Source organism: Suricata suricatta, chromosome 4, assembly GCF_006229205.1.
Source record: "Suricata suricatta isolate VVHF042 chromosome 4, meerkat_22Aug2017_6uvM2_HiC, whole genome shotgun sequence".
In the NCBI taxonomy this organism is placed as follows: domain Eukaryota; kingdom Metazoa; phylum Chordata; class Mammalia; order Carnivora; family Herpestidae; genus Suricata; species Suricata suricatta.
Genome location: NC_043703.1, coordinates 117,814,960 through 117,828,196, shown reverse-complemented (window position 1 = coordinate 117,828,196; position 13,237 = coordinate 117,814,960). Strand labels below are relative to the sequence as shown.

General features: G+C 40.2%; 1 protein-coding gene across 1 annotated transcript in view; it reads left to right on the top strand.

Moving 5' to 3' along the window:
- Positions 1–275: 275 nt before the first annotated feature.
- The window catches only part of TACR1 (tachykinin receptor 1), a 139,242-nt gene continuing 126,280 nt past the window's right edge, over positions 276–13,237 (top strand). The window contains exon 1 of the mRNA XM_029937680.1: positions 276–1,174. Within this exon, the coding sequence (XP_029793540.1) occupies positions 786–1,174 (389 nt within the window). The 5' untranslated portion in view covers positions 276–785. The remainder of the gene's footprint in view (positions 1,175–13,237) is intronic.

Genomic DNA, 13,237 nt, shown 5'->3' with positions numbered 1-13,237 from the left:
GCAGAAGGCGTGGTGGCTGCGTTGGTGGAGTGAGACAGTTGCCAACAGCTGGTTCAGCTGCTGCGCTGCGCACCAGGACTGGCGAGTACGCCCCCCAGGTACTGCCCCTTCCCGGTGACGTCTCTGCAGAGGGTTATAAAAACCTTGCACGCAGCCTGCCGAGGTTCTGCTAACTCCCGAGCCGATCAGGACCCGAGCCAAAGAGGCGCCTGCGAAGCTGCGGACCGCGGCGGCGGCAGCGGCGGCAGCAGCAGCAGCAGCAGCGCAGCGAAAGCAAAGGAAAAATCTTCAGCCAGATACCGGGCCCCAGAATTCTGGCTATAGACTCAGAACTTTTACAGGTCGCTTTGTGACGAACGCCCCTTTTGCCCCCATTCCTGCAGAACCGGGCTTGCATTTCCACCTGCACGCAGGGGGAATAGGAGTTGCAAATAGCAGCAGGTGCAGAAAGGCGAGGGTCTCCGGCTTCCTGGAACTGTGACCCGTGGGATTTCTTTCCTTTTCCTAGTCCCACGCAGGAGAGACGCTGTCTCCGGATTCCTGAACTCAAATGCTTCCTGAAGCTTGAAAGTGGGGGAATTCAGAGCTACGAGGAGCAGACAGCGTATCGAGAAGCGTTTATCTTCTGAGCGCCAACCCTTCTGCTTGCAAGAGTTCTGCCCAGAAAGAGCTTGCAAGCCCGCCTGTCTTGGTTAAGCAGGACCCTGACCCCGGGCGTCAGCCTCAGGGCCTGCTGCAAAGGCAGAGTGTGTGCAAAGAGGAGGGCTTAACCGCCTAGCAGAGGAATGGATAACGTCCTCCAGGTTGACTCAGACCTCTTCCCAAACATCTCCACCAACACCTCGGAGCCCAACCAGTTCGTGCAGCCGGCCTGGCAAATTGTCCTTTGGGCAGCTGCCTATACGGTCATCGTGGTGACCTCCGTCGTGGGCAATGTGGTGGTGATGTGGATCATCCTGGCCCACAAGCGAATGAGGACGGTGACGAACTATTTCCTGGTGAACCTGGCTTTCGCAGAGGCATCCATGGCTGCGTTCAACACGGTGGTGAACTTCACCTATGCTGTCCACAACGAATGGTACTACGGCCTGTTCTACTGCAAGTTCCACAACTTCTTCCCCATCGCTGCTGTCTTCGCCAGCATCTACTCCATGACGGCTGTGGCCTTCGATAGGTGAGCTTGCTCTTTTTGGAAAAGTGAGAAATTGCCCATACCATGGCATTGCTGTGAGCTTCCGGGTTGCACTGCGCCTGCTTCACACTAGAGATTGGTCTCCTGGACCCTGGGGTTATTACTGACAGCTAGTTGAATCAGTTGTTGATCTGATCTGAGACGATCATTTTCTTTTCTATTTTCTCTTTCCTTTTGTCCTCCTTTTCACTCATTGCGAGTCTCCCTTTCTTCACACATCTCCTTTTTCCTTCATTTAATCCTATTTTCTTCACCCCTTCTGCACCCATCTCCTTCATAGGTTCCTTTCAACCACTGTTTTGCTTCTTTCTGTATATTCTTCCTCTAATTTACCCTGAAAGCCTGAAGGGTCTACCCTGCGTTGGCCAAGGGACTGGACCTTGGCTGGGGCTTTGTAAATCCCTGCAAGCCTACTATTCTGCTGGGCAGCCTCTTAGTGCCTTCCAGTTTTAAGTGTGCCTAGGTAAAATTTCTCATTTTTCACTTTTTCCTGGAGATTCAGGGACTTTCTGCTCCCACCTCAACTCTCCAATATTATTTCTATGGGAAAAGCATTTCATTAGAATCATAAAATACTCAGGATTCTAATAGAGCACCATCTATGCTGCTTGGAGCTCTCATACAGCCAGGAGACACAGCTAGACTGTTCATCAGGAACTCCATGAACAGTGAGCCAGGGAGCTTACCCAGGAGTTTTTCTAAACTTCTTGTCATGTAAGATCAATGTTTTTAACCTGTCTGTAATCACAGAGAAACGTGATTGGCAAAGGCATTGAAAGCTCTTTGTTTCCTGCACCCAACTAGGGTTTCAGAAGCTGATTGAAAAGGAAAATGTTGGCATTTTCAAACACTAGGGCCAGCGTTCTGGAACGAATGGTTCCTCAGGTGGCAGGATGGAAACTCGATTAATGGAGCACATCTTCCTCTGTATTGACATTTTTGTGGGTGTTATGGGTCTTTAATGTGTATATCTATGTGTGTGCAAATATTCAATGCTTACCTGGGATGGGGAAGTATGTTTAAAACACCTGCCACTATGATTTTAAAATGGGTTCTTTCGATGACCTTACTGAGATCAATGAATTATTAGAAACCCAAAGAAGAACCCAGGAGACAAATCCCCTGTCCCAAAAAATTCCCAAACCACTAAATTATTTTAGCATGAATATTGTTTAGGATTTGCAATGGATTTGAGGTCTTTTTCAACTTCTGTAGTCAATGAACACTTGAAAATCAGAGAAATGTGAGAAATCAGCCTTGGGGGTGGTGTTCAAATGCTGGTTTCCAAGTTCCATGTACATCTCCCTTGTGTAGCTCCATGTGTTTGGTACGTTGTGTGGAAGACACGTTGTGGTGAATCAATTTATATTTTAAATGTAGAAGGTAAACCAATTACTCAAAGTGGCAGTGACATGAGTTCTTTTGTAAATTTATCTTTTATGCTACTTTAGTATTCAGATATTGTTTGTTGAAAGTGAAGTATGCCCATAAATCTTTCTGCGCTGACTTGCCCCTTTACTGCCCAGCAGACCCCTCAAATTTAGAAAACCCATTGCATGACATATGAATGAATATAGGTGCAGTGAAACCTGGTGTGATTTCATTCAGCCTTGATGAACTTTAAGTTAGAGGAAAAGTTGGTATTTTAAATACATTTGGGCCTTGTGTGAGCTCCAGGGAGACCTGTAGGTCAGTGTGGTCCTGAGCCTTCAGTAGCTGATGGAGCATCAGCAGACAGCTCTCTTGCTTCGGCTTACCCAGAAATGACCTGTTCCACAGCTGTGTTCTTTCCCCCTTGAACGTAGAAGGCTAGGGGAAGAAGTCAGGGTCAAAGTCACATTGGATCGGGTAGGGAGACAGATTTTAGCTGCCTTGACCCTGGCATCTCAGGTTCCATAGCTCTTTAGAGACAAACCATAGACAGGACCCTGCCCCTGCATGCCAGGTGCTTAGTGAGGTCAGAGGAAGCCTGGTGACTGAGCTGAGGAAAATGACAGGAGCAAGAAATGCCTCCAAATCTCTAATGTTCAGATACAGCCCAGGGAGATTATCCACATCATGCTCAAGGTTAGAATTCAAGGTAGAGCCTGGGATTAGGCTGCAGGGCTCTGTCCCCAAGTCCTCCAAGTGCTCATTCTAATTTTCCTTGCTCAACCTCATGAGCACAGTGAAGGTAGGTCCCCGGCATGCATGGTCATTCATTCTCTCCCAAGAATGTTTTAGAAAGGAAAGGGGCTGTAAGCTGTCAGCATATTATCTCTTTCTCTGCCAAGGCAGTGCAAACTTTAAGGACATGTTTAATTATCTTTTTGTACGTTCCTTGAGTTTTTAACAGATAATCTGAGTCAAGTCTTAAAAAAACAAAAGCAATAGAGTTTTCCATATTATGGAATTAAACGTTTTCATTGCAAAAACTCAGGAAATATGAAGAATACAGACACAAAAATACAAATCAACCATTACATCACCATGCAAAACTAATACCTATTAACATTTTAATTTCTCTTTTATGACTATTACACTACATAATTGAGGTCAGATTCTGTATAATTTTGCAGCTTACTTTTTTCCATTGATAGTAATGGAAAACATTAATAACATTTCCCCATATTATTAAAAAATCTTCAGTAACATAATCTTAATGGCTTCATATTATTCCAACATATGAATGTGCGATTATCCATCCTCCTACTGTGGGGTATTTAGGTGATTTCTGAATATTCGCTTTATGGTTAATGCACTAATAAAGATTTCCATATGATAATTTTGTTTTACTTTCTTGATTGTTTTCTTAGAATAGATTCTCAGAAGTGGAATTACTGGGTTAAATGAAATGAGTTAAGGGTGGGGGGGGGAAGCCTTTTCTCCTAATTTTAAGGGATTATAAACTCTAAGGAAAGCAAGGAACAGGTCTGTTCCGTCTTGTTTACTTTATCTCCTCAGGACAAGGCAGAGTCCTGTGCACTGAACAGTCACTACACATTTGTTAAGTAAGCGAATGAATGAACAAAATAATATATCTTCCCAAAAGAACATTTAGAAAATACATAAAATTGTAAAGAAAATATAAAAATTATCTACCATCCCACTACTAACAATAGAACCTGTTAAAATTCTGGAATGCTAAATTATTCTGGCTTTTTCTACCTGTGTTATTTATGCCACACACAGTTACTCCCATTTTTAAGGATACATTTTGGATCATAATAAAAATAGTTTCTATAGTTGCTTTTTGCTTCATTCCTTAACATCATTTCATGTGAATTTTCCATGTCATGAAATAGTGTGCAAAATAGGATTTTTAATCTATTAAGAATTGATGCATTATCTTGAATGGCTATAATCATTAATTTTACCATTCCCTTATTTTAAGATATAAATTGTTTCCATTTTTAATGATTATAAGTATCCTAGACATATATCTTTGAGAGAATTCCTTGTTCTCCCCTTGATATGGAATTGCTGGTTCAAACTGGCTTGGTAAACACTGCCAAATTTCCTTCTAGAATGAAAATATATATACAGGGGGGGAAACCCTTTAGCTATAGATTGTAGTGTTAATTTAATTATTTTCTGATATATTTCCATAGAGTGGGGAATGAGACAGAGAGGGAGAGAGAGATGAAGGGAGGAAGGGAAGAAGGAGAGGGAGAGAGAGAGAGAGAGAGAGAGAGAAAGAAAGTTTTCTTTTGAAGAAGGAATACTTATTTATTGAAGGCAATGACTAGAATAAAAGAGTTGTAGAGACAAATATACCTAAATAAGACCAGATCTAATGCTAATTAAACTCCAAAACACATCAGGGATTTTACTTTTTGAAACTATAATTTCTCCCACTTAAAATGAAATTTAAAAATTTTTCCCTATTACTGACTTATTTCACTTAGCATAATACACTCTAGTTCTATCCACGTTGTTGCAAATGGTGCGATTTCATTCTTTTTGATCACCAACTACTATTCCATTGTATATAAATATACCACATCTTTTTTATCCATGGATATTTGGGCTCTTTCCATAATTTGACTATTGTTGACAGTTGCCTGAATTTAAATAAAAATTAAAAAAAATTCCCTATTAGAAAAATTAAAAGGAGTGTGTGATGTTTCATAAAATGAGAAGTTGGAGGACACTAAGAAGTGACACCATCGTTTTGCAGAGACCCATGATGGTTGTCGGTTCTAGTACTGCAGAGGAGTATTAAGAAGGGAGGAGGGATGCCAGTTCCTAAGCCCCACAGGAAGGACTATAGAGGCCAAAGGCAACACACAGCAACAGAAAGCTCAGCAAAGCACTGGGCTGGTAACACTGCTTCTCTACCTGGAAGGGGCAGGTGTAATTTCAGCAAGTTGAAAGGAAAAGGTTGGTCACTCTTCAGAATAGTTCTGGATGTTGTGTTTGAGTGAAAGGAAACATCTAAATTATGATGGTCTCTGGACAATATGAAATATGACCAGGACCAAAAATACAGTTGCCCAGATAGGGGTAATGATTGAAGGCAAAAGAAGGCATGAACACTCTGACAGAGTAAAAGAGGAACTAAAGGCAAAGACATGCATAAATAACAAAAACTTGTGATGGTTCTGTGGTGTCTGTCCCAGTTCTCCAGTCATGCTCATCTACATATTAAAAAAAAAAAACAAACCTGCTTCCCAGTTCTCTACCAGACCTGTAGTCTGTCCTTGAACCCTCCCTTGTTGGCTAGACTTGGATCCCATTGTATATCTCAGGTCAATTCTTCACTGCCTAGAGGTCAGACATAGATTTTAGAATCCTTTGCACTAATTTAGATAAACCTTACAATCCATTTGCCTTCAACCCATAACGAAGCACCTCTATGTTACTGAGAATTGTCATTCACTAGAAGTTTATCCATCATAACTGACCTTGTCTCTTCAAATCCAGAACCTCAAATATCTGAGTTGACATGGATCAGAGTTGAGCTTGTTAACATTTTGGATGGGTCAATTAGGCTGAAGGATCTTTCCTGGATAAATTCAATGCCCACCTACTCTCTGGACCTGCCCCGCTGCACTGTCACATTCTGTCCCTACTCCTGCAAGCTCTCAATATGCTAAATGGTCAACAACCTTGTTTGTTTTTTTTTAATGGCAGAAATATAGGTTTAACTGAAAGAAAATGAAGAGTAATTCTTAATGTAAATGCATGTAGTAGGACCACAAGACTTTATTACTAATATTGATGTTGAGTTAGCAAATGGTAAATGAGGATCCTGAGGTAGAAACACAGTTAAATTTGGACAAAGATCTTCAGTCCATTGATGGATAATGACACCAGGTAAGGTGATGTTTCCTAACTCAAGGTCTCATGTCCTCCCTCAAAGGCCTTATATTACATATTGAGGCAAACAGAACTGATTTGGAGATAGCTACAATATAAAGTGTTAGAATATGTTTTATATAATTGTACAGACAAATTCAATATGAGAGAAGAGGAAGAACATTATGTCCAGCAGTGATGATTAAGGAAGACTTCAGAAAGTGGCAATTGACTTGCACCTTGAAGATTAGATCAAATTTTTTACAGAGGATGATAAAGAAAGGTGACCTTCCAGGTAAAAAAAACTGTTTGGCAAAAGTATGGAGGCAAAAAGTTGCAAAATGTTTGTGAGAATGACTGCCTGACTCAATTGAAGTGAGTTCACAAGTAAATCAGGGAACAAATGGAGAGGTTAGTAGGAAGAAGATGAATACAATTTTTGTTGGATTTGATGTGAAAATGTAACAAGTATTTGGAAATGTCCAACAAGCAACTTGAGATATGGGATTATGAGAAGCCAGGGATGAAAATGTAGATTTAGGACTTTTCCAAACAGATGGCTTATTGGAGTTTGAAACTAGAGAACATCTCTTTTATCTATACACATTTCTAGAGAAGAGGCCAAGAGGCCAAAGATTTGTGAGAATGTCCTATCAAGTGGGGGGGGGGGGGGGTGGTGGTGGTGGTGGAAGAAGTAGAGGGGTAGTGGAGAAATCAGGCTATGTGGAGTGACAAAGGTTAAGAGAGGTGACTTATAGTTGGTTCTGTTCATCAGTGTCATTAGAATCCAAGGCTGATGAGGACACTGGACTTGGTAATTAAAGAGCATTGGTAACTATGAAAGTAGTATCAGCAGAATATGATAAGAAGGAATAAATTAAATAAAATTAGATGGCAATGAGGGGAATGGTCTCTTCCTCAACCATCCATCCATCCATCCATCCATCCAATCAACCATTACTGAGCACCTACCATATGCCAAATTCTGAGGCAGTAAAACTTGGGTTTTGCCCGTGTGCTCTCAGTCTTTGGGGATGAGAAAGTCATGAACACCATTATAACCCAATGTAATTAATACCATGCTGAGGGAGCTTGGAGACAGAGGGAAGAACTGCCTTTGGGAATATGCAAAAGACTTACTGGTAAAATAAAGAAAAGGCAGAGAACGAAGGAGTGGAAGAAGGAGCAGAGGAAGAGAAATGAACTAAGTACAGAGAAAACAATGTGGAGTTTGTATTTTTTAAATTAATTTCAAGAACACTTGACTGGGAATTATAATGACTTGTAAGTGTTTGTCACTTGGACACTAGAAAAGAGATTTTTTGTTAATAAAATTGATGATACTTCATGTTTCCATGCTCTCCAACCCATTGTCTCATCTAATCCTCAATAGCAATGGAGATTCTCTTTCTGCCTTGGAAAGACTATTAGAAACAATTTCTTTTAGTAGCGTCCTCCCACTCTACTCCCTATTGGCTTGGAGACCCATGCAATTTGCATGCCTGTGCCTTAGACGTCTGCCTACATACTCCCACTCAAGGTGGCTTTTGGATGCTATATCATCTAAAGAAAGCTGTTATTGAAGGCTGAAAAGTGATATAAAGGTACAACTGTGCCAGAGAGGATGTTAGAGACTCTTTTGATAATTTTCTACTCAAACAAAAATTCAACCCCACAACCTTCTAGACAGGGCCATTATGAGAATATCAAATTCTGCTGAAATATTTTACTCAATCTGTCTCATTTGTTAAACACATCCCACTTTGATTCATTATAAAATTATTCCTTCTGTTGAACTGAAATTTGCTTCTGATTATGGGCTACTGCTATTAAATATAATGCCTATTCTATGTGGCAGCCTTTTAGATATATCCCTCCTGAAGCTTTTCCATCCCTGGTTAACTGCCCTCTCTCCATCCTCCTTTGTCTCTACTGGCTTCTCCCATTTGTTGATGGGCCTCTTAACTGAGAGGTTAACTAATACTGAGAACTGTGCACTACTCCATTAACATTACTCTGTCTGGCTTCACTTGCTATAGGGCTGGCATCCTACCTGGTTACTTTGTCCTCTTAGACTTAGCACAAGTACCTCCTGCACTATGCCTTCAAGTCTCAATGAGGTATCCTTCCGACCTATTCCCATGTTATTTATACACTTGTCTGTAACATGTTGGTCTCTCCCATACCTCCCTCCCTGCTAGATTACAAGCATCATGAAAACAGGGACACTTTATACCTGTTCCCAGCAGCTATCCCATTGCCCGATACAGAGTAGGTATTCATCACAATGTGTGAATAGTGGTTGACTTGACTATTCTATATACATCAGCCAAAATCTGAAAACCAGACCAAATGCATCAGGAAGACCTCAAACACACCTATGATGCTATGCCTTGAAGAAAAATAAAAATTGGGCCAAATGTATGCCTACAATAAAGTTTTGCTACACTATAGAACGCTTGGTTTAGAACACCTGTTTGAAGCTATTCTAGAATAACTAAGTGTTCTAATTCACACTTGCCTCTTACACACTTCACTTGAATGGGCCCCCCTGGATACCTAACCCATACCCTGTCCCCAGTAGACATTGTACCCCAAAAGAACACTTCTAATCAGGGAAGGTGTTTATCATTTCTATCTTACCTCCAGTCTATCGAGGAATACTGGAAACTCAATTATTTTATGGACACTTCTGCGGTCCAACTGTTGTTAACCTCTTAGCTTTTTCTCCAGCACCCCTACTAGCAACAGGAAGTGTACTTTCTTCTTTACCTGCCCTTCCTGAGTCAGGACAAGCAGAAGCCTAACCTCCACTTAGCATTCCAAGTCCTATATCCACAGCAGTTGTCTGAACAGCTAGTCCATACTATATTAAATACCACAGACACAGGAAAATTCCAGTAGAGAGCCTGAGAAAGTCATAGACCTGGAGGACAGGCTGAGGAACTAGCTTATATTTCCCAAACTTCTTCTCTTGCTACCTTGAGAAACTATTATTCCAGCTCAATGGGAGGGGAGATATGAGGCTCTCCAGGAAGAAGAGATGCTCTAACAATGTCCTTAAGACATAAATCTCAGCTTGAATACTAATGAAACATATAAAGCTCTAGGAATTTTATCTAAGCAGCCCTGATCCGGATGCCTTGCTCCTCTCTTTTATAATTCTTTACTTGATCTACTTTCCAATTCAGCTTTATCACTATATTTAATATTTGGGACACTCTACGTAGTGCCTTACATGTGTTTTGTATAAGAATGTCCTTTAATAACATTACATATAACCTTCGATAATGCAGTTTAGTGTAAGAAAGAGCACAGGCTGTGGTCCCAGCAGCGCTTCTACCATTTACTAGCTATGTAATGTAGGCAAGACACTTAACTCTCTGGGCCTCAGTTTCCCATCTGATAAAAGGGATATAATAAAAGTTACCTTGTAGAGTATTGTTGCAGGGAAAGAGGGGGAAAGGGAAAGTATGGAAATGTATGGGAAGTTCCTGATTCATTGTCTGAAATGCAGGAAGAGCTCAGTTAATGGTTATATTGTGATCTATAATAAAGCCTGACACACCATTGGACCCATCTACACACCATTTCCTATCTCATCTCCTCTTGAATTCCTTCTACATCAGGGATAACAGCAACCAGGTGAAACATGTATATCCCTGACTAAATTATAGTTTAAAATCCTCCTAATTGGGACAGCAAATCTCTTGCCAAATGCTATCCATCATCCTTCCCACCTATGGAGATACACACTCTACCAGAAGCCTACCATGTGGATACTGTATATCACAGTCCAGAAAAACTAAATGATTTTCATTTATACTATCTCTAAAACCACACATTCACTTCCTACATTGTGTATGTCACAAAGTCACTACCCTCACATGGAGCATCATTTGAGAGTGTAATGACTTGAGAGAAAAATATCTGAGCATCATAGCAAAAAATGTGTAAGGGAGAAATAACTGAGGATAATAGTAAAAAAAAAAACCCTCTTACAGCTGCATGTGTTTTAGTTGATATTCAATTTGTTAAAATTGTGTTTCTTTTGCCTTTGAATACATCTTATAAATCTTGGAGGTTTTGTTATAAATCTAGTTAAAGTGTTAAACATTCATTTTCCTTTGTATTTTAACTAATATGCAGTTAGTTCTTAAACAAGAGATGGAGTACTTCCTCCTAAATATTTTAACATTTTCAAACTAAATCAAATGAAGTTACATATTTCAAATTAGTCACAAATGTTTGCAAACTTAAAAATCAAATAATCTTAAGAATGTAAACTGCACTTATAAAGTTGATTATTAAATTCTTTTAAATATTTCAAATATAATACACAAATTTAATATATCTGGTTTTCTTAAAACTTCAAATTCCTAACAAGATGACTTATAACTAGGAGAAACAAAATCTTTCTCAGGACTCACATAGTTCTGGTAAATCAAATAAATCAAAACTTCTAAATTCAGCATATTAAATTCTCTTAAAGCATTTCAACCTCTTAAGAATTGAACTTACAAGTTCAATAAATGAGGTTCTTATGAACCTCTAAATATTGACTACAAAATTAATTAGTTAAATCCTCCTAGGTATTTCAATTAAAATTACAAATCTGGTGAGTCAAATTCTCTAATATATCAGATTCTTATTTCCAGCATATTAAAAACAAATCACACACAACTAACATATGCTGATCAGTAAATTCACTACTACATGCACACTTCTTATATAGAAACACCATTTCTTCATCGTCAATTTGATTTTACAAAAATGCCTTTCCCAGTTACAAAGTTACACACCCAGCAGTGGCAGACGCCTCTTCTCCGTAAAGGGGCCTCAACAGTTGCGCTGGAGATCAGCATACAGGTGTGTCTTTCAGGAGCCCAAAGTCCTGAGCCCTTCTTATGGTGGAGCTCTGCCTTCTCAGGGTGCACAGGACCCACCCATACCTTACCACTGCAATCCAAGAGTCCATTGTGCCCTTCATTTCCTTTGCTTCCTTCAAGTGTCGCCCTTTTCCAATTTTCATATTAACATTTTATCTTCGGAATACATAGAATCATGCAGAACTTCATTCCACTCCAAATTCGCATTCAGTCACTTTACTACCTGAGTAGAATTAGCTGCATTCCCTACCCTCTTATGTTTTTACCTTCTTAATAGACCTCCATTCATTCCAGACTGGCTCATTGCCATGGATAAAGTGACCAAAAAATCACCATCTGTCCTGGGTCTTTCAGTTTTTCTTTTGAAACTCTGAGGTCATGAAAAATATGTGCCAGAATTCTTCTGGGTGTATCCTGTTTCTTCATATGAATCATCAAAAACCGTAAGGCACCTGGGTAGCTCTGTTGGTTAAGTGTCCAACTTCGGCTCAGGTCATAATCTCACAGTTCGTGAGTTCGAACCCTGTGTTGTGCTCTGTGCTGACAACTAGGAGCCTGGAGCCTGCTTCAGATTCTGTGTCTCCCTCTCTTTCTGCTCCTTCCCCACTTGCATTCTGTCTCTCTCCATCTCTCAAAGATAAATTTTAAAACAATGTTAAAAACTTAAAAAAAGAGTATACCTAGGTTAACAAAAAAAAAGGAAGAGCAGTGCCTATGAGTTTTGACGAACTCAGGCTGTCAGCATGTTTCAGATCTGTGCCCAGAGACATTGTGTTCATCCCATATAGAAGGTCAACATCCATTCCTCTTGGCAGGAAGTCTTTGGTGGTAAGGCCCTTCCTTCCTGGGGCCTGGAAGGGAATTGGCACCCTTAAATCTTCCAACTGGATCATAAGATGTTCTTTCTTCACATGGGTTTTCCCTCTAAGGACAGACTCTCATGACTTTTTTATAGCTCTGGAAGTGCTGAGTTCCTTTCCCTTCTCTTCCTTCTTAGTGTCCTAGATTGCAGATCGTAAAAAATAAGTGGTGCTCTGTTCTTATAGCTTAACTCAGTGCCCTAAGCCATATATGGACTAACAAGCATCCACCGTCATAAATCACACTCCTGCCTGGGCTTGTGCAGGAAGGGTGAACAGTCGTGCTAGCCAGCCCTCTGCTCTGTCACAGAGTATAATTGAGACACTAATTCTGAAAAGTCTCATGTGCACATTTAGTGGCATTTGGGGATATTAGGAGCATAAGCTTAAATACTCACCTTATATGATTTATTAATTAATTTTATTTTACTGTGGAGAAATGTCCTCTTGAATGATTAATATGCTCTCATAAGAGGATTTTTTTGACTCTGGAAATGTTTAAACCAAACAAAACCCCACAGATGGCTGAAATACTCTCCCAAATAGTCCCAGGGTATAGGGAGGGCTTAAAAATGCCTGAATTTATGTGGGAACTAAAAGGGAAGAAGCCCTGAGGGTAAAATGCAAATAGTTAGCTCAACAATTTAACTGAGCTCTTCTAAGGAACTTTGACAACAACCTACAAACCCTGTGTCCAAATCCTTAAGACCAGCTCCTTTCGCTTTCCAAATGGAATGATGAAGGCGTCTGGAAGTTAATATGTTAAAAACTCAACTAGAATATGAGCCATATCACAGACACTGGGGGTTTTCAGTGGCCCAATTAAGGTACTGCCAAATTAAAACTAGGCAAAATGCAAGGAAGGCAAAGATACCACCCTCTTCCCTTTCTGGCCCTCTCCTTCAATAATGCTCTAAGTCCACATGAAGACACTTCCCGATCCTGCCTCACAAATGCACGGTTCCGAATTACTGCTCTGTTCTCTTCATAGCCCAATCCAGTTTAGTAAATTGAGT